Raw genomic sequence first — 22,771 nt, 5'->3', positions numbered from 1 at the left:
AACTGACCGAAATGAATACATTTAAAAAATGTCCGTGTATTAGGGTTTTATTTGTGTTGCATTTGATAGCAAAAACGTGTCTAGGTCCTTTTACTGAAATAAATTTTCATGAACCACAATGCAGCCTTAGAGGAAGAATGGTATGTTTTTGGGCAGTATATTAGGTAAGTTTAACATCTCAAAAGTTATGTATTTTCTTAAATGTGTCCTGTTTAACACAGATTGAATCTTGAACTCAATTTTATTAAAAACTACTGTTACTTCTCAGGTAAGCTGAAACTGATGTTTACCTATGATTCTTATTTCTCCGTCAATGGTTGCGACAGAGCACAACACGAGAGGGCGGGGCTACAGATATCCATTCCCTTCAGTCATTGGTTTCCTCAAATCACGTGTGTTGTTGTCAAGATGGCGTCTCCGAATGGAGGTAAATTTTAATTCTTCTTTTCCCTGGTAGCATTAGTTGTTAATGCAGCGATGCAACGGACCAGTTAAACCTTATAAACCGTTATGCTGTTCAGCATATCCTCTTGAAGAATAAACAAATTGAGTTTCAAGATAAGCTTTTACCTCGGAATAGCGTGATAAAATTGTTTAGAGTCAGTCATTAGCAAGCTACGTGTAAGCGACATCAGTTACTGTATTAAATAATTACGAATAAAATGGTGCAGCGGATAAAAAAAATCTATTTTTTAAATATGTGTTTTTGTATATTTTTGTCAAGCATTGCTATTCAATGCAGCTAGTTCAGCTTGATCATAATAATGCACTGCTGAGTAATCATAACGTAAACTCCCCCTTCAATGTGACCAGTCATAACATTACTTGTATACTAAATATTATATCCTGAATAACACGTGAAGATTTATGTTCCCAAAGTCGCAGCATTTAAACTCACCTGTATTATTAATTTAATAATATCTGTTCTATTATTGATTCTGTTCTATCTATCTGCTTATTGATTTTTTTTTTTTTTTTTTTTTCTGAACCAGTGTTGTAATAAAGAATATGATTGTTTTTATAGGTGAGGACTTTGAGTCCTCTCTGCTGAGTTTTGAAAAACTTGACCGGGCTTCACCTGACCTGTGGCCAGAGCAGTGTAAGTCTGATTGTCTAATGTTATTGAATAGTACTTTATGTGTCACATTCACAGATGTTTTCACATATGAGCCAAAGTTACATTGGTTGAAATACACTAAGTGCATTAGATTATTACAGTAGCTCTTTTTATGTATCTGAATGTTGTTTGAAAGTCCCATGTACTCCTTTGATATTTTAACAGTACCGGGTGTCTCAGAATTTGCTGCATCCTTCAAAAATGTGAGTAAAAAAAAATCTAATTATAATAAATTATTTTCAAACATGAGAGATGAATTTAAGACTTTTGTTTGTTATTCCAGCCTATCACAAATTCTCCGCCCAAATGGATGGCTGAACTGGAGTCAGAAGATATTGAAATGTTGAAAGGTCTGCTGCCTTTTCCATTAATTAAAACAAATTAACAATGAGCCTCTTGATGCTTCAGTTAGCATTTTATTGTTATGGTCCCATGTGACCGATACTTGCTTCAGTTAAAGAGCTTAATAATAGTTAGATAAATAGCAATGTGAATTTAAAAAACTTTCATTTTTATTAACTTATTTGTTCTGGCATTGGCATAAGTCAAAACAGACTAGATGTGATTGGTCTTCTGGTTTTATTTTAGAATTAGGAAGTTTGACCACAGCAAATCTGATGGAGAAGGTGAAGGGACTGCAGAATCTGGCTTATCAGTTGGGCTTGGAGGAGTGTAAGTAATCTTACCTCTGGTTTCACAGACAAGGCTTAAGCCTAGTTCCAGACAAAAATGTATGTTTGAGCTGTTTTAACGGAAAGCAGCTTGCACTGATATATCTTAAAATATTTCACTGCCATTGTTTTGTCTCAAGCACCAGTAAAGTTTGTTTATAAAAGCTACTTAAATGCCCTTGTTGAACTAAAGTCTAACTGGCCTTAGTTTCAGTCAGTGCACCGTTTATGTGACTTTGTAAAGCCTCCACTAGATGGCGTTATTACCAAAGAGGGGAAAAATCATTCACAAATGGAAAAGCATGTGTCACATATTAAGACATTTTACACATCTACACTTTAAACACAAATTATTGGTCAGGAAATTATCAAAATGTAATCAAATTCTCTACTTTAATCCATTGCTGCCTCAGAAAAACACCAAAGACAGAATGAAGTTTTTGGCAGAATATGGGAAGTTTGATTCCGAGTGGTTCAGCAGAGTTGTGTGGAGTGATTAGTCACAATGAAACATGAGTTGTGTGGTGATGATGCTCCAGAGCTGTGTCTTTGAAAATCTGGTAAGAATATATAATGCATCTCTACCACAGTAGAGCATGGAGGAAGAACTGTCATTATGTGGGGAGAGACGTTTTAGCTGCTGATATTGAGCTGCTTCACTGAAAATGTTGCAAAATGCCTATCTTCCCACAGTTGAAAAGTTGTTATCTAAAGAGGAATGATCAGATGTTATTTTTCAACAAGACAATGCTCCTGCCCAAATTGCAAAGACAACCAAGAAGTGGCTTGAGAACAAGTCCATCAGTCTCATGTTTTAGCCTTTCCAGATTCCAGATTTAAACCCTAAAGTGAATATTTGGTCTCACATTAAACTCAGACTAACTGGGAGACATTTTTATGAACTACTCATGAACTGTTTGAAGCCATTAACATTGAGTGGATTTTCCTGCAAAAAGCTGTCTTGCAATTTTACCCACACAGCTTAAAGGGGTTATGCCCTTTTTACGAAGTCTTGATTTTGTCTTTGGGGTGTACTAGAATATGTTTTCATGCTTTATTGTTCAAAACACATTTTTCACTTATTTTACATTATTGCTGCACCTGTCTCCCCAGTCTAGAACACGTTTTTTCGACGAAGCCCCTCCTTCTGTAATATGAAATATGTGCTGTGATTGGTTAGCTGTCCCAGTGTGTTATGATTGGCAGCGCTTAGCATGTGTTCGGGAAATGTCACGCCCCTTCATAACCGCGAGCTCTACTCGGATGTAAATATTAACGATGGCATCAATTTCAAACTATTTCGAGCCCGATTCAGAGCCTGACAATGTTAACAAACAAGAGGATTGTGCTGAACGGATTTCAAGCACGGACTTTGCAAGCACGGATTTCACAGGGCGTTTCAGAGTGGAATGTTGTTTTTTATAATTTTCTTATAGAGACAATGTTATTAATCTTATTTGTCGGAAAATTATGCTAAAACAAACAGTAATCAATCATAAAATCATTTATAATTTTCCTAAGGGGCGATTTAACAAAAGCAAGAGCTTACAAAAGCTAAAGTAACCACTAGATCAATACTGTTAACAGGCTACTGGAGGCAAAGCTTTACATAATAGCTATCAAAGCAACTACATAAAACTTATAATTTGAACTGTTAATAGAAAACACAACTACAAATAATAAGACACACTTACAAGTTGTGATCTATAAACAACAGATTGTCCCGACAAAATGGGAATGGCTACGTCTTTCAGTTAAACTCTCTAAGTTCATCAGCCTTAGGACAAACTTTTTCCAGGTTATAAAAAACAGCAACAACAACTCTTCCTCTTCTCTAAAGCAGCCCAACACGGCCTCACACGCTTTGTTGCTTGTTCCCGGGGGCGGGGTTTATGTACATTTTAGGGTTTGTGATGTCACCAACCCGGGAAGAAGCTTGTTGTAGTCCCTACCAGCCGTTTGTTGTAGTCCTTAAAACGATTTCTGTGAAATAAAATATCTCCCTTTGCATTGAACTTTGAGCGTCGTAACTTTGCAGATGTTGTTTATGCTCAAACAGCAACATTACACACTAACTAAAGTTAAAAAAGTGAAATCACAAATCAAGGACCCCTTTAAACTTTTAAAGAAAATAAAGGGAAAGCTATTCTGTGCTAAGCTACTTTATCTACAGTATTTGTGTAATACTTATTTCCTGACCACTGATTTGTGATTAAAATGGTTTAGACCATTAAATAATTTGCCATTTTTGGCTTGGCCCATTTTTCTTTTGCCCAGGAGTGTAGTCAATCGAAAAACAGTTTCCCCCTGCTGTTAGATTTATGATACAGGTTCTTTAAAACACATAAACTATTATAAATAATCTAGAATGTAAATCTATTTGAAACCTACCTGAAAAATGACTTCCATCATTACTCAAAAAATATATTTTTTTTATTTGTTTATTTTATTTGATAAGTCTCAAATGAATCCCCTCTCTATATTTAAACAGAACTGGCTTGTTGCCCAGTGGCTCTGAAATGTTATATCACAGAATTGCTAGATGTAGTTTTAATCCATACTGGCAGGATTACAGGAAAGATAAGTGTTTTCATGATTTACCAAATGAAAATGGGCATCAGATGTACCAGATCTTGCACAATTTGAAAGTGACTACTGCAAACCATTTGTAAACACTTGTTTCAAATATTTTACATTCCATCTGACAATTGTGACCTTTTGTGCGGCATGTTCAACAAGATTTCCTTTCAATGAGAAACGTAGGGTGAATTCAGGTAAAATCTCAAAGTCAAAAGTATAAACTTAACCCTTTATGGACCCTTTTCACAGACTATGATGAATCTTTTTCACATCTAGTAAAGTTTTTCATATTTTCATTTTTACATTTTTATAACGCTATACATTGTGTTATATTACCTTGTCAGTAAATGACAAAAAAACAAATCATCGCTGATGCGAGGGTGTTTCTAATACAACAGCTGAGGGAGAGATGGCAAATTTGGCATCTTTCTCTCTTCTAACTGCTGTAATCAATCTCTAACTTAACTATGACAACTTCCGCTTCTGAGAGCCCCAGAAACATGAAAAGGGTCCATTTTGAACAAATTTATTTAATCTGAATCTACATAAATTCAATTTAAAAAACGTACTCATTTATTAATTATTCTATTACATTTGAGTGAAGAGGATCTCCATATTGCTTATCTTATATTGTCTTTGGTTGTAAATTATGCATAAAATAATAACATAATGTTATATATTAATACTTTCCTCTGTTTTTTTGTTTTTGTTTTTTTTCACTGAATATTTATTAGACCAAGCATAAGTTATATTATCTTGTGGATATTTTTAATGCATAATTTCATGTTTTATCATTTAATATTTAGAATATCCCATAGCATTTTTTATTTATTTCTGTAAAAGTGCATTAATGCTGTCTAAATGCAGATTTCTGGGATTAATATCCCACTTTTGGATTTATCTTCCATCCCACCTTTGCTATGTAACAATGGCAAGTAGAAAGGCATAACCGGAGTCTTTTCTGCCTCCATTTAATATGTTTGACTTTGCACTCAGTAGGCTTCCTAGCAGTGTAATAAGTCAACCTAGATGTCTCCACCCTCCAGTCATTTTGTCCTCTGATTTTTTCATGGTGACTTCTGTAGGAATGCAACACACTTCAAGACATTTATTCTTTTTAACAGGAGTAAGAAAATTAATTTCCAATGCTGGAAGCAGGGGTCCTCTCCATCTAATATATAACCTGTGCATGACAAAACTGTGATTTAGTGTGAGTTTGTTTACACATTTGTTTCTTATATATCTTTGGCTATACCCACACTGGTTACTTAAGTCTTTGGTCAAACTTGGTGCTGTAATGTGGAAAATATACTGGTGAAGTGATGAGAGGTCTCCTTGTGAGTTCACTGTTGATTTTTAAAATCTCCATCAAGACGCATGATTAAAGTAGGCTCGTTCAACCAAGATTATGCCAAACATAATTTGTCACAGCTCTATGCTATTGAGCGAAATAATAGTTAGAAAATAGTCAGCTGCATGAACTCCACAAGTTTTTGGAACATTAAATTATGTTTCAAAGGGCGTCTTGTTATTCAGTGGAAGAAAGACAATCTGACCGTCGGTACAAGGCATTCAATCTGAAATATTTCATATTCATTTTACCCGTTCAAAAGTTGAAGAAGTTCAAGAAATTAATACTTTCGGTCAGCAAGGATGCATTGCACTGATTTAAAGTGACAGTAAAGACATTTACAATTTTACAAAACATAGAACTTTCTATTCATCAAAGAATCCTGAAATTTATTACAGTTTCCACAAAAATATTAAGCAGCACAACTGTTTTCAACATTGCTGAAATGTTTCTTGAGCTGCAATTCAGCATATTAGAATGATCTCTGAAGGATCATGTGACATTAAAGACTGGGGTAATGACTGTTGAAAATAGTCTCACACTATTACTGTTTTACTGTATTTATCATCAAACAAATACAGCTTTAGTGATCATAAGAGCCTTCTTTCAAAAACAAAAATTGTATCAACCCCAAACGTTTGAACAGTAGTGTACATTATAATGTTTCCTTGTATTACAATTTTCTAAATCTTCAGTTTAGATTCACAATATAGGCATTTGGACCCTACAACATGAATGTTAAGGGAACTAAGCTGTAATCCACTGTGTGCTTATATCAATTCATTATATTGTTCCGCATCATTTCAGTATTCTATATTTCAAAACCAAAAAGATATTGTAAATAAGCGTACTCGTAAATAATGCCTCCTACTCTGAGCAGACAGATATGAAATTATGATTATCATTCGGCTCAGAGCAGCATTTAACGCAGCGCCCTTTAATGCGGTGTGGTTTAATTTTCTTCCTTCTCCTAGCTGTCAGGGGAAGCCTTGTAAATCTGAGCTACTTTTTCATCATGTTTCTTTCTCTCTTCAGCGCCTTTAAACGAGCTGACGAGAGGTAGTGTTAGGAGACGGGAGGGTGTGGAGGAGGAGGAAGATTTACTGCACCTTTGGCTTGACGGCCATTAAAGTCGTGATCTAGTTAATGGGGATAATGCAATCAGGCAGTGAAAACTCACCCCAAAGGCAAGGTTATCAGCCACACATTTGTTTTATTTATTTATTTATTTTTTCATGCAGATGCTGAGCCTTTAGATGCATTAGCCGGCCGTATATGTTTGGGGTGGAAAAATATGAATAACGGCAGCATATATTAAGCTTTGATTAATCATGGACTTATGTTAAGCTTAAAACGTATAAATAAGTGTATACTAAGTATTTTAATAGCTTGGTGTTGAGAGGATCAGCACATTTTCTCATCTGTAACTGCTACATGAGGGGTGCGACCATAGGCTGATAAGGATATCATATGCATGTGTATTTATTTGTGTGTGTGAGCGTGACATGTGCCACACCAGTCTCCTTGGGGACGTTTACCCCCCCTCTTCTAGCTGAGTGACGCTGATCAGGGTCATTGTGGGAGGGCCTGACGCGTGCCTACCCCTCCAGCCCCCCACCAGTACCCATCTGCTCCAGGCCGTGATGAATGCTGCTGTCGGGGGGCTGCTGAGCATGGTCATCAGGCCCATCCGCTCCCACAGGACCAGTCACTACACTGATAAGTACTGTTATTGAAGGTAATTGAATGGAGAGTGCTCCTCTGGGACAGCCAGGCCTCAGGCGATGCTGATGATATCTCTGATTCCACTGCGGCGGCTTGCACAGATGATGTAACACACTTGTTTACTTGAGTAATTGTGGGGGGTGTTTTTTTTTTTAAATGGGGGGGGGGTAAATGATTTGGAAATATTTTGTAGGTATAACAAGATTACAACTGCGTTTTTGTGTGTTTTGAACCCAAATAAGCAGCAGGAATGTAGGAATGCATAAAATGCATTAATAATGCCCACTAAGGGGTTTTCAAAACTTCCTAACCCTGAGGATTAAACATGAATAATACTTCAGATCGTGCAGCTTGTTGAGGAGAGGTGGGCTGCTACCTTTATAAGTGATCCGATTTAGGACTACTAAAAATCTTTTAAAAACTCTGGCAACCATTCTAGTATCATGGCGGCATGTTTTGTACAGTCAAGTGGCACTCACATTTTCTTCAGAAAATTTAGTAATTAGTTAGTCTAATGTTTCCCCAGACACACATCCTGATTTATTACAGATGCTACGGTAGGAGCATAATGGCTCAATGACAAAGAAGAGTGCCTACAATAAAGAAAAAGAACATTCTTTTTCAAAAATGTAAACACACGTGCCAATAAAAAAATAATAATACTGTTTGTATTCATGTTGGTTTCATAGGATTTATTTTGTGTACCAAGAAATTTCTCAAAATGACTAGAAATTTAATGTGGGGTAACAATCAAGTAAAAAGCTATTTTTTATATATTACCACCTTGAATACATGTTAGTGTGTTTAAACAGTGTTTTAAATATCCATCCATCCATTACACACATACAGTAGTGGTCAGATGTGATGTCCAGAGGGGATATTTGTTTTTAATGACCCTACACATTTGATTAATATATATATATATATATATATATATATATATATATATATATATATTTTTTTTTTATATATATATATATATATATATATATATATATTAAATATGAGGGAAGAACAAAACACTAATCTTGGTTAAGATATTATCTGACAAAATTATTTTGCAATGATGTACAATTTGGCATGTTTCATTGCGTTCTCAAATAAAACAATTGCTTAATTTAATAATATTTTAATAAATGGTAGAGATATCAATTTTCCTGTAGGCTGGGTATATATTTTGCCACTTGTGTGTGTGTGTGTGTGTATAAACAAATATCATGAAATATTAATTAATTATTAATTATAAATGTTTTTGAGGAGTCACATGACATTTTACAACCTGATCTAGCCTTGCCTTGTAATAAACAGGTCAAATTATCTGATATTTTAGAGACTTATTGATCTTGACATGCACTCATGTGTCTACAGGTTTCCTCTCTTTGATATCATTTCCGGGTTTTTTTCTGCATGTTGGTTGCAACACATTGATTTTGATTTGGTGGACAAAACCTTTATAAATATTAATTCGCAGTAAAGACATTATTTTGTTAACATGTTTTTCATAAGAAATAATAACAAGAATATGAAAAAAAAAAAAAGGTTTTTTTTTTTAAATGAGGCATTTTCCTTCATTAATATCAAGACAGTTTGACATTTTTTACCTCCTTACCTCCAAAAATGTTTCATTTTAATACAGAAATTAAAAATATGCTCAGAGGAGGTATATTCAAGTGAATTGTGTGCATGAATTGTATTTTTGAACAAATGAATAGATCCTCGCTCAAAAACTGGTTGTCATGTTGTTGACCCATATGTGGTGCTCCATATTGCTCCAGATGCATATGATAAATATTAAAGATTCAGGAAGGAACAAAACTCTGGCTTGCAACATTCAAGAACCTCCTGCTGTTCAATCTGTTCTTGCACCCAGTATGAAGGTCAGACCCGTCCAGCGCTAATGGCCCCAATGTTCACTGCCTCCTCCCCTAGATCAATCTCTTCTCTATTAAGCGGAGTGTGTCGCTGAATATGATTGCAGTGATGCTACCCTACCCTAGTAATGTGCTTCCATCAATCCATCAGAGACACCCGACCGCAGGGGCAAGCAGTTATGAAGTGCTGCTAGATGACAGGCTGAGCTGGGGGAAAGCTCTCCTCGACTTTACTCTCCTCTGTCTTCCTGTCCTCTCATCTTCCCCTCCCCTCGCACAGTCCTGCTCGCTTCCTGCATCTTTATGGCTGATATAGTTGCAGAATGAAGCATGCATGTTTGCGGTATCATCCTTAACTTCACAAGTAAAAAAGTGTTTTTGTTTTCTGAAAAATACCTAAACATTCTTAAATCAAGATACATTTGCTTGAGAAGCAAAATGAAAAGATATAGTCTTGTTTTCTATTTAAAAAAAAGTGACTTTATGCTTAAAACAAGAACATATGGGGTAAGAAAAAGAACTTTTCACTTAGAATTACGTTTATTTTTCTTACCCCATTGACAGATTTTTTTTCTTGTTTTAGGTATAAACTCACTTAATTTCGATAATTTATTTCAGAAAACACTTAATACCTTAAGTAAAGGGTAAGTTCATCCAAATTGAAAATTCTGTTACCATTTACTCTCATGTCGTTCCAAATCCGTAAGACTTTCGTACATCTTGGAAACACAAATTAAGATATTTCAATAAAGCCTGAGAGATTCCTGTCCCTCCATTGACAGTCCAACTACTACTTTGATGCGTTAAAAAGTTCATGACGAGATTGTAAAACTAATCCATTTGAATCAAGCAGATTTTTTTGACATTATTGCTTTATATGAAGAACAGATTGAATTTTGGCGTTTATTCACATATAAACATTCATCAACTCACACACCAGTTATGATAAACGGAGGCTCAAGCATGTTCGCTTGACGTGCAAGAACCAATGAGGTTCATTCTCACGTGTTACAAAGCACTTTTGAGCTTCAGCAAGATAGAAGTTCAAGCAGGTTCGGTTGAGCTTCTATTTATGTTCTCTGATCAATTTTTATATGTGAATAACCTAAATTTAATCTGTTCATCATATAAAGCAACCAAGTCTCTACAAAAATTTGGACTAAACCATTTAATTCATATGGATTAGTTTTACGATCTCTCTATGACATTTTTTAAGCGACAAAGTAATAGTTGCATGGACTGTCAATGGAGGGATAGAAATCTCTCAGATTTCCTTAAAAATATCTTCATTTGTGTTTAGAACATGAACGACAGTCTTAGGGATTTAAAACAACGTGAGGGTGAGTAATTGACCATTTACATTTTTTTGGGTGAACTAATGCTTTAAGTAATTTTGCTTCTCAAGTAAATTTATCTTAATTTAAGAATGTTTAAATATTCGCACTGCAATACAAGTCAAAAATACTGAGTAAGAAAAAAATTTTTTGCAGTGCATTAATTAATTCACTTTGACCCTGACATGCTCTGACATCATTCAGACTCTTCGACTGCACAGATACACCCGAACGCGGCTTAGAATTTAGACCAGTAAAGAGGGAAAGTGGAGGGAATTCATCTAAATCGCTCTCCCTTCTCTGTCCTAGCCACCACCTCTGTCAACAGATCGGAAATGACACCTTATTTCCATAAATACATTAGGAATTCATTGGATTTTCTTTCCCAGCTAATCATAGCGCCTGTGTGAAACCTTTTAGGGTTTTTAATGAATGAATTTTGACTGATTGCCTATTAATAAGGATACCTCTTGAACAGGGATAGGCTGTGGCAGGGCTGGCAGTGTGCGTGAGTGCGTGTGTGTGTGTGTGTGTGTAATGATTCGTGGTGTCAAGCGGCTGGAGGGAGGGGTGAGAAGAGGAGAGCTCTCGGCTGGGACATTAAGAGGAAGCAGTGGCTCCCTTGGGAAATCACTCACCATGTCTGCATCTTAAATATCTCTGTGAAGTATCAATAAGTAGGTAATTGAATTTTGAACACAAACATGAGCATCAGGTGTATGTGTTCCAACGCGGGACGAGAGGGTGGGTCTGTGTGCGAGCGTGTGTCTGTCCTCCCCCGTCCCATGAGGCTTAGGCAGTGAGAATGGATGTTAAATCTATTAAATAAAGATTACTCCCCGTAATAGCCAAGTGGCAGTTTCAGATGCGCAACAGGGGCACGATTAGTGTGTTTGACTTCTAATGAAAGTGAATTGGAGCAGTCAGGTTTTGGAAAAAATTCAGTTTAAGGTCCAGGAATTCATTTTCTCCTCGGGGTTAAAAACAAGCCGTCTTGTCTCCAGATGTGCTTTATTGGCCTCTAAAAGATTCCCAAGATAAAAGAGCATCCATGACTGTTAAACTATTAATTTTGAAAGAAATTTGAAAGAACAGTTTAATGGTAACATATAATTGCTCATATTTCATTTAATGTGTCGTATGCAGACCAGTGCATATATTATTTTATATACAAATGCAATAATCTATTGTAAATATATAACGTGTGTGTGTGTGTGCGCGTGCATGTATGTATTATATTATGAATATGATATTAGCATAATATCATGATGAATGAATTACAGGTGTGTGTGTGTGTGTATATATATATATATATATATATATATATATATATATATATATATATATATATATATATATATATAATAGTTTTACTATAATATTAAGATGTATAATTTAATATTTGCAGATGTGTATATATTTATCATAATATATTTTAATTATATACAAACAAAACATTATTTTAAAATAACCAAACATTACATAACCGTTTGTATCACTTTGATTTTGCTCATATATCGCCTTATTTGTGTTACCATTATTTTGCCTATTAACTCATCATGAAGCATATTTGCTTCATTCAAATAAGTGTACATATACCATCAAGAAGATAATATGGCCTCTGGAATCCATAATATGCCATTTAGTATGGATGTCACCGGCAACAAGCTGCTGATTAACTAAGTACAGAATTAGTAATTGACCTTTCTAATCAACTAAACAAATCTCTAACTCCTGCTAATCAGTATTGATCTGCCCCGTCCAGTGACAGCACCAGCTTTGTGTGTGTGTGTGTGTAAATGCACATACTTGTCTCTGTGTGTGTGTTTGAGCAAGGCTTGCTGGCAGAACCCTCTACACTCCCCTTTTTAATCTAACTCACTCAATGCAAATCATTTCTCTTCTGCTCTGACGGGAATTGAGGATAAATGGAAATCTAATTAATGAGTGGATCAGAGGGGTGCACTCTGGTGAAGGGGTCTCATGGGAGAATGCTTGGCCAGACAGACTCCTGTATTGTTTTGGACAGGACATGTGAGGGAGATTGGGAGAGGGGTAGTAAGAGTTAGAGTAGGGTTGTTAGTTCAGCTATGACGAAGCTCTTTCCCCCTGTTTGTGGACCCCTCCAGAAACCAGTGGCCCATTTAACAAAACGTTGCCCTATCATTGACATTAAACCTGGGATTAAGACACACATATACTTATGGAAAGTACTTGAGGCACTAATCTGTCACATTGACACTGCATTTGGATGGTTAATGACTAAGATCTTATAATGCTCATCATTACGTTTTTCACTTATAATGTTGATATCTGTGGTGTTAATATACTGAAGATTAAGATGATTTAAAGGCTTTACTCATAGCTTTCTCAGGAATCTAATGGGAGTCAAATCTCTACTGTTTGAACCTATGCCAAGGAAAATAGAAATAATCAAACTGCTCTTTATTCCTGTGAATTTTAACTTTTGATGTAGAATGTACTTTAATGTGAGATGTTTTATTGTAGTATGCTTGTTCTGTTTGTCTAGTTAGTTAAGCTTCATTCAACTCTTGTAAACTGGTTATGACACACACCATGTTACATTCAGTGTGTGTGATGAATCTAAAGTTAATTAAAAAGAATATTAAAATAAATTGTAATATTACCTTTTAAGTACATTAGTATATGTAAGTAAATTTTAGGGCCAGTAGTTTTTTTTTGTTTTTTTTAAGAAATTAATACTTTTATTCAGCAAGAATGCATCAAAAGTGACAGTAAATACATTTATGGTGTCACAAAAGATTTCTGTTTTAAATTAATGAAATAATGTAATGCTGTCCTTTGAACTTCCATTCATCAAAGAATCCTGAAAAAAAATATATCATGGTTTCCACAAAAATGTTTACCACCACAACTATTTTCAACATTAATAATAAATGTTTCTTGAGCACCAAATCAGCATTTTAGAATGATTTTTGAAGGATAATGTTACACTGAAGACTGGAGTAATGATGCTGAAAATACAGCTTTGCATCACAGGAAAATAAATTACATTTTAAAATGTATTAACAACAATAAAACTTTTTTTTTTGGTCAAATAAATGCAGTTTTGGTGAGCATAAGAGACTTCTTTCAAAAACACTAACAAATCTTACCGAGCCCAAACTTGTTTTGTGTAAAACGATTGTTAGGTTTTATCACCTTATTTCATCTCCATGTTTTTATTTATATATACATACATATATATATATTTGAAAATAAAATAAGTTCTAAATCTAAATCCAAGATGGAAAGCTAAAGGTGAATCCACTGATACTTGCTCCTGTCATTAACACGCCACACAGGGCAGCTCATCTAAATTACAATTCCACCACATTATTTCATTAGCTGCCGCCCAACACCGTCGCTTACCCTGTCCTTCACTCCAATCATTTTCCTGCCTGAAAAACACACCCAACAGCTCATCAGTACCTGTGTCAGCCTGACCCCAGGAGGGGTCATGGCTGTTACACCTCCATTTCTAAACGATAAGGAGAGTGTGCTATAGATTATGTTGATGGAGCTTTGAGAATGAAGATGAAATAATGGGTCCATTAGAAACACTTTAATGTAGTACATTATATTTACTTCAATAATTACTCAGGATCTAGTTTTCTCTGATTTAAATTATGCCATGTAAACTTACTTAATGTGCATCTGGTAAGATTTGGAGACTTTGTCTTTCATATTACAGTGCAATAACCTGTTGACTTCATTGCCCTTTTCCAGCCCGAGAAATGACAAGAGGGAAATTCCTGAACATCTTGGAGAGACCCAAAAAGTGAAGACCCAGATGGCGACCGCTGACCTGTCGGGACAGCTACCACCTGATTGTGATCTTGTGAGGCAGAAAACAGTAGCATGATACATTAGCTTTTAAATGCTTTCAATAAGATTTGACTGATTTGGGGTCAAAACATCACAACAGCAATGCATCAATATATTTTGTATATATGTTCTCAAAACGTTCTTTAAATGACAGGTGCTGAGTAGAAAGGGTAGGATAGTGGTGTGCTATTCAGTAAATGTTCATAAATGTATTTATTTTTCACTCTGCTGTGTTTAATACAGTGTAATACAACTTCAATTGTTTTATTAAAAATTCACTTTTGTTTAAAGGAAGTACCATTGGTTGTGTTCGCCTACATGCTCTGTCGAGAAAAATGCTGATCTTACTATTTCATTTTGTTTATTTTTGTGTACATTTTAAACACTTTTGCTTTTTGCATCTGCTAGTGAGGTTTTGCTTCCCATTGGCCAGCCAATGAAGTTTCCTGAAAGTAGCTTCCATGAAACAATGAGGGAGTTCATGAAGTAGTGTTCAAACTTTTAATTAGGGCAATAACTTCATGCCTGTGCCACTCCAGCGACTGCTCCATTAACGTCCCTCTTTTGCTCCGGACATGTAAAAGGCTTTGACGTGAGTGTGCTTCCACACCAGTGCAAGGCCATTTTTTCTATTTAATGGGAATTGGAAGTTTTGAAGGCCCCCAGTACAAAACATTGCATAAAAATAATATTGCTCATTGTCATCCCTGTTAACAAGAGTTGACATAATTACTAGGGCCATTTCTTCTCTAATTAGCACACTTCCAGGGACATTGGCGCGAACAGTCTGGGAGAAAAGGGAATCAGACAGGCATGCTGAACGGCAAACAAAGAACGCTCTGGCGAGCGTAATTAGGTGAGACAGTGGCCAGGACTGTTCTCGGCTGGAGATGTCGTAGAGGCTGCGGTTGGCGAGTGTTCGCTCCTGCTCCCACCAATTCTTAGGGGTGCGCCTCTCCCCCAGTGTCTAATAAGCCCCTAATTGTCTTTCTGATTCACATAGAACAAGGGAGCTGCTGGTTTAAACCATTCAAAACTACTGGTGTCTGATCCTGCTCTGGAGGCCCCAGATTTGCCCCTCATTTTTTAACTGTCTAAACAAGCTTATAAACAAGTTTAAAGAGAAGTGAGCTTGCAAATTCTCTGGAAAACAACCTTAACCTCTTGCAAATAGTCTCACATACGTATATTTTTCTCTGTACTGTTGTTGATCTAGGCCCTGATTAAAGGCCCTGATATACTTCAAGTGAAACCAAAGAACAAACTGCGGTGACGTCATTTCAAACAAAATAAGGCCGTCCAAGTTCGTTTGAAGTTTGTTTCGAGAGTTCAAAACTGCTTGCAAACTTTCCAGGAAAAGTTCGCTCTGGCTGGTAAACACCTTCAAGCTATCATTTGGACTACTGTGCTGATTATGTAATCGGTACAGTAGTTGTGCTTATTTGACGTTGAAATCTTCTCTGGTTAATTTCTTCAGTTCAGTCCGTCGATGTAAAAACATTGAACACACTGGAGAGCTGCTTTATAGTAGAAATTGAATTTGTAATTCTAATTGAAAGCAACACTAGCTATGTATAACTTGGGCGCAAAATTTGGAAAATCACACAAAACATTTGCGAATAAAGCAGCGTTTCCATTCCATGTGTTCAAGAGAACAAAATCGTCGTTTTTCCTCCATTGTAAATGACTTGCGACTCAGAGCGCGCAGATGCAACGCTGTCATGTTATCTTCGTATGACCTCACTTGTACGAATTCGAACGATTTATTTTGTCTAAACCCCAGTGATGGGTAGGTTTAGGGAAGGGGTCAGGGGTAGGTCATTCGTACGAATTCATACGAATTGGGCAACTCGTAAAATATATACGATTTAGCAAAAATCTTACAAATTCGTACGAGTGAGGTCGTATGAATTCGTACGAATTAGCCACCTCGTAAAATACATACGAATTGTCGTGAGAACGGGTTGGAAGGTTCTGGGAGGGAATTCAACCATTTCAAATCATTCTGATGACAGACTTGGGCTCAGGCATTTCTGAAGAATGACCAAACCAATTTTTGAGATGCTGTGCAATAAAATGGGTCCGCTGGTTAGTCCAGTTTTATCCACTGTTGAGGCAAAGTCACAAAAGTGTTTTGTTGCACATGGGAGTGATTTTTTTTTTCCGGTATGTGTGTTTCCATCGTAGTTTGTGCACATGCCTTCTTATCAGATAAAACATTTATCCAGCTCAATTGAGAGCACAAGTTTTTTATGTACGTTTTTTTGAATTTATGTGCATCTTGCCTTTTCCATCCAGCGTTTTTTTTATGCGATATCCCGAAATGCTCATAAAAATAAATGAATGGAAACATAGCTACTTGCTTTAAAGCAATCTATTGTGTAATGTGTTAAATAAACGTGAAATTACTTGACTGAAGTGCGGAATTCCCAAGCTCATGCAAACATATCCACATCGCTATATGATCAGATGCTTTCTTAACTGCTTTTTTCTCACCGCTGTCATTTTTGCTTTTTATTTTGTTATTGAGAGGAAAATGCGCTGCGCATATTTACATTCATCTAAATGCCACTCCAAGCAGTCTGAGTGGGTATTGTGCTTTTCAGGTATTTCAAACTTTTTTTTACCCCTAAGTGAAGAAGGAAAAAGCCATTATCTTTGCCATGATTATATCGGGGCCTTAAAAGGGGTCCTCGGATGCAAAATTCACTTTTATATGGTGTTTGCATATAAATGTGTCTTTGCAGTGTATGGACACAACCACCATACAATGAAAAAAAACCATTCACTCCTTTTTTTTTTTTTTATCCTCAAAAAGCCTAAACACTCTCAATAATCAAGCCGTTTTGATTTTCTGACCAATATGATGTAATATTGCTCATGCTCCGCCCACGACCTCTGACGGACTGTCCCGTATTAGCATATTTCCGCCATTTCAGCCATTTGACATGCACTGAAACGGGTCGCTGTGAACAGAGCTGTTTTTGAGGAGGTAAAAAGGGTGTTGATTTACACAACAATTCAGGAATTTTAACCAAATATGTTACAAACTTTACATGAAGACCCTAAAGAATCATACCAACTTGTGGAAAATGGGCATCCTGAAACTGAGAACATTGAGAAACTGCTTCTCAAACAAGAAAAAATGTAGGGCTAGACTTGATTTTGTCCAAAAGGAATTGGTTGGATCATTGTGGTTTGCTATTGGTTGTCTCACCCTCACCGAAAAACGCATCATGATAGAAGATAAGAGATGTCATTGCAAGGGGAAGGGAAGTTATTTTGATTAAAGATTATGAGAGCACATACATTTTTTTTTAAAGAATGATGGGTGCAATAAATTATTTATAAAAAATGATAAATACTGCAATATTTCATAAAAAAAAAACACTTGTCCATTTTCATTTCACGTTGAGTTTAAGTATATAGACTTTATGAAGTTTGACAGAACTTTGCACTTGTTGGTTCTGTACAATTGCGTCCGTTACACTTTGTTGCTCTCATACATTGTGACAGTAGTGATGTACAATGACTGTTGTGAATAGACCGGTTAGTAAACTGACATCACGGAAGCCACGGTTCACATAATGGCACCCGCCAGTAGTCTCTGCCTGTCAAATAGGTCCTGTCCAGACATCCTCCTTAAGATGAGGGTCATTCCCCACAGAGGGGCTGTCTCCAGGACGGGGGGAAGAAAGGAGAAACACCAGAGCAGCCATAAACAACCCGTTGCCCTGACCTCGACGGGCCTTGCTGCCCTAACAAACGTCAATCCGATGTGCCCTCAGGCCTTTAATTAGCTGTCAATTAGTGCAAATTAATCAACTCCTCGCCTAATTAAGCAATGCCGGCAGGCAGCTTCCAAACACGCTATTGTGGGAGCTGTATGAGAAAACTGGAGCTAGCAAACTCACTCTGCATCAGGGGGTCATCGCACCATTGGCGGTTTCGTGAGGGGAAAGAACTCTAGTTTCCTTTTTTTTTTTTTTTTTTTTTACCTACTCAACACAAGGTGTTTACCATTATCAGACTGCTGTCCTCAGTATCCGCTCTGAAAATCCCTAGTCTCAGGAAAGGGAGTTTCCCAGTAGCCAGTAACTTTAAAACGCCTCAGGCATTTCGGTTTGATTCAAGACAGGATTTTCAACTTCTTTTTTCTTCAAATTATATTTTGCTTTTGTTAAAGGAATATTCTGGGTTCAATACAGGTAAACTCAGTCAACAGCATTTGTGGCATAACATAAAAAATAATTTTAGACCAAAATCAAGGTTACGGCAAGGCACTTAAAATGGAAGTAATTGAGGGCAATTTTTGGAAGATATAAAAATGGAAATGTGAAGCTTATAATTTTATGAAATCACCTACATTCATTCTTCAGGAGCTGTAAAGTTGTCTTTAGGGTTTATGGCATTGTCTTATGGCAACAAAGTTGTAAAATTGGGTGTAACTTTACCCAGAAAAGGTTAAGTGACCCCCCCCCCACACACACACACACACACACACACACACACTGAAAGTGAGTGAGTATTTTAATGTTTACAGATTGGCCCCATTCATTTCCATTGTAAATGTAAAGTTGTGCTGTATTTAAAGCCAAAATATTGTTTGTAATTAAGATTTTTTTAATGTTTTTGAAAGAAGACCACCAAGGCTGAATTAATTTGAGAAATACAATAATGTAAATTTAAATACAATTTTAAATAACTGTTGTATATTTGTAATTTATTTTAAAATATAATTTATGGCTGTCAAATGAAATCATTCTAATATGCTGATTTCCTGCTCAAGAATAATTTCTTATTATTATTAATGTTGAAAACAGTTGTCCTGCTTAATATTTTTGTGTAAACCGTGATACGTTTTCCAGGATTCTTTAGCGAATAGAAAGTTCAAAAGCAAATCTTGATCAAAGTCACTTTTGATCAATGTAATGCATCTTTGCTGAATAAAAGTATTAATTTTCTTTTAAAAAACAAACTTTTGAACGGTGTATAAAACAGAAATTATGACTTAACTGTATTGCATGTATTAATATATTTTCACTATGATTGCCCCAGGAAAACTTAAAACTAACAAGCTCAGATACGTCATTAAAGGGAGGAGAAGCAACATGATAAGTCTATTCAGGCACCGTATTGATTGTTTCCAGTTGATTGAACTGTTGTAATAATGGACACTTGAATCAGTTTAATGCAGAATAATATCAAGTACAATATCAGCGAGGTTTTGGATGAAGGGGTTCTTGAGTGGGTCTTTGGGGGGCGGTTGAGAGACACTCCTCTATGCCGCAGACTGTGTGTGCTCGGTGTACAAAAACAAAATGCAACATTAAAAACACTTCATCACTTCCAATACATTGCAAATACAGAATTATGACCAGAAGAGCAGAAGTGATTCTTCATTTAGATTGCCTGGCATGAGAAGATCAAGCACCAGCAATCTGTGATAGGGGCCGGACTAATGCAATACAATGTCCCTAATACAGCCCCCATCCCAAAGCTCATTACCTTGCGGTGACCTTCCAGCAGATTCCAAGTTCTTCGTAAAGACAAATAGCCGTCAAGCATTTAAATATAAGAGAGGTCTTCATTTACATGCATTACATTATGCTGTAATTGTTACAAGTTTGGACAAACTCTCATTTTAGCATGCTTTGAAAAAGCACACAAGGGTTGTGTCCAATTTTGCACAGAGGTCAAGACAGCGGTGTAATTTACCATTCATCTGTCTGACTAGCGCAATCGTGTTTTCAGCATCTCAACCACTATTGTGTTTGTATGATGGAGATGACGGATTTCACTTAAAATAAGTAGGCAATAGGCATGAGCCCACAAGAGACTGAATATTCAGAGAGAGAGAGAGGAGGGGGGAAACAAATTTTGCAACAGCTGTTTGCCTTTTAATCTGCCACCATCAGATCTTCCAGTCTTTGATAGGCCACCCAATCTACACGAATGACTGAACTAAATCTTTCCTTAATCTACAGCCTTATTAGTTTGTCCTCTTATGCATGTAAATCAGGATGCAGTCATTTTCATATGTAGATGGATTATTAAAAGCCATGGAGGGAGAGTGTTTTTTTTTTTTTTCAGCTCACAATAAACAACAAAGCCCTGCACAGATTACAGCAGAAGCGGCGGCTACGAGAGGGCAGGAAGCAGTTTGTAATTGACAGGTTGCTTTGACAGAGCTCGAGTCTTGTGAATAGATGGGTTTATCTAGAGCGGGTGATGTGTCATTAGCATATCTTGATAACATTGATTTCTTCATTACCCTTAATGAAATTTCCACTTAATGGCTTCTAATTAGTTTCAACTGGTGCTCATGTAATTGCAGCTGTAATATTTTGCTCAGCGGCGAGGAGTTTAATGCTTTGATGAGACGCGGAAACTCTTGCGTGAAGTTTCATTCTCTTGCACTCACTTGCGCGTTTGTTTTCTCAATGTGTCCAAATGTGCAGATCGCTCGTTTGCGGTGTTGCTATATGTGATTAAACTTTACTTTTGTGTGACTGCCAGTTTTGATGATCATCTCATGTAATTGCCATGGAGCCAGGCCAACAAAGAATTAGCATGGATGGGTAATTGAATAATGTCCCATAAGGCCACAAAATCGCATGGCTTTTCTGTATTTTTAAGCTGATAAACAGGATTACAGTTCACCTTTATTAGTAAAATTCAGGACATTGTTATTGCCAGGCCACTTCGGCATGATAAAACATTTCCAAGTGTTCGGTGTAGTTATTAATTAGCCAGAAAAGCACCAGATCTGTCTCTCGGGAGCGCGCGCTCGGAACCTTTCCCTCGTGCGTGTCTGACGCCACGCGTCTGACGTTCTGCTGGCGTCGTATGAATCATGACGTTTATTTATGCATCAGTACATGGCACTTTGATAAGATTGGTGTTATCTCTGTCTCCATCAACGGCTCGCTGCTCATTTCCATAAATTATCTCCAAGTAATTATCTGTCCAGATGTCCAAATTGTGCCACAAATTATCTGCAAAACGAATCAAAATCCTACTGTAATTTAGTAATAGCTGATTAGACCTCGGTGTATTAAAGAAACATGGATGTAATTAGAATAAGCTATATTTTGCAGTCTGTTCAGATGGGTAATATGTTTTATATGCAACAGTTCTGAAAATGTTGGCTAGAATAATGAAGGATAATGGAAGATGTCCAAATTTACCTGGATTTCCCCCCACTAAATACCCTTTAAAATTAAACACATATAAAGAAAACTCTGCGCATATATCTTTATAAGCATATTATTGTGGAAATAATATTGGACACCCACTTTCCTGCCGTCCTTCTGCTTACAAATGACCACGATTAATTAAATATCTATTTAATATTCTATAATTCAGCCAGGTCATGCCACATTATTTTCAGCTGATTTCTCAGAATTTCTTATTATTAGAATTTTACAGTTAGTGATGTGATTATGACCTCTTGTAATATTTTGGTAAGTGGTGCTCTTTGGTTGGCTCAAAAATAAAGATGACGAAATGCTAAATTGCACCCTTTATGAACATGTTTTCGATCCCTGAATACAAGTCAGTTTGCTATAATTTTTGTGGGGTTTCAAATAAATACAAATAAAAAACGCCTCATTAAAAAGCTGAATTTCTTCAAAAATGAGTTGTTGTTGTTGTTTTTTTTTACTATTTCTTTAAAAAATCCCAAACATGCAGGGAGCCATTTTGTTGTCATGTGATAAGAATATATTCCAAGAACTTGATGTGTTCAAATATGTGTTGCTAATTTGCATGACCCATTTATCTTCTCCAGTAAATTAGATCCTTGAACTTGTGATCGAATCCTTTTATTTTAAACCTAAAAGAGATTTTAGCTCTTGCAAAAAAAAAGAAAAAAAAAGGAATCTTTACAGGAATTATAAATTCCTCGCACGTTCTGTAGGCTATAGCCTGAAATCTTTGTTGAACCCTTCAATATACGCAACAGGAGTTCTTTAAACAAACTAATCAATCTTTCTCAACTGGACACATTCGATCTTATATTAAATCATATTATAGGTTTAAACGATGTAGTATTCAATAAAATTACTACTTTGTCAAATTTGCTTGTTTTTGTAATAGCCTAGATTATTTCATTAATTATTCTAGGCTATTTGATTTGGTCAGGCGATGCTGCCTCACAAAAAATATTGTAACCCTTCTGACGACGTCATTGCTGACGACATTAGTCTTATGTGTGCCATAGGCTGCGCGTTTCCGTTGTCCAGGTGTCCTTTTTATTTCCGACTATTGTA

The 22,771-nt window shown here is 36.2% G+C and overlaps 1 protein-coding gene across 1 annotated transcript; it reads left to right on the top strand.

Moving 5' to 3' along the window:
- Positions 1-331: 331 nt before the first annotated feature.
- Positions 332-14,788, top strand: lin52 (lin-52 DREAM MuvB core complex component). The gene is made up of 6 exons (XM_084097230.1): positions 332-427; positions 1,025-1,099; positions 1,283-1,320; positions 1,401-1,467; positions 1,706-1,789; positions 14,400-14,788. Exons 1-6 carry the CDS (start codon positions 409-411, stop codon positions 14,453-14,455), a joined length of 339 nt encoding a protein of 112 aa, XP_083953356.1. The 5' UTR covers positions 332-408; the 3' UTR covers positions 14,456-14,788.
- The last annotated feature ends 7,983 nt before the right edge of the window (positions 14,789-22,771 follow it).

Source organism: Abramis brama, assembly GCF_963993115.1.
Source record: "Abramis brama genome assembly, chromosome: 21".
Taxonomy (NCBI): domain Eukaryota; kingdom Metazoa; phylum Chordata; class Actinopteri; order Cypriniformes; family Leuciscidae; genus Abramis; species Abramis brama.
Note: the sequence above shows the minus strand (reverse complement) of the source record. Positions and strands in the feature narration are given on the sequence as shown.

Coding starts and splice junctions, on each gene's coding strand:
- lin52 (XM_084097230.1), top strand. Junction 1,321..1,400: donor TTGCTGCATCCTTCAAAAAT/GTGAGTAAAAAA, acceptor TTGTTATTCCAG/CCTATCACAAATTCTCCGCC. Junction 1,790..14,399: donor TCAGTTGGGCTTGGAGGAGT/GTAAGTAATCTT, acceptor GCCCTTTTCCAG/CCCGAGAAATGACAAGAGGG.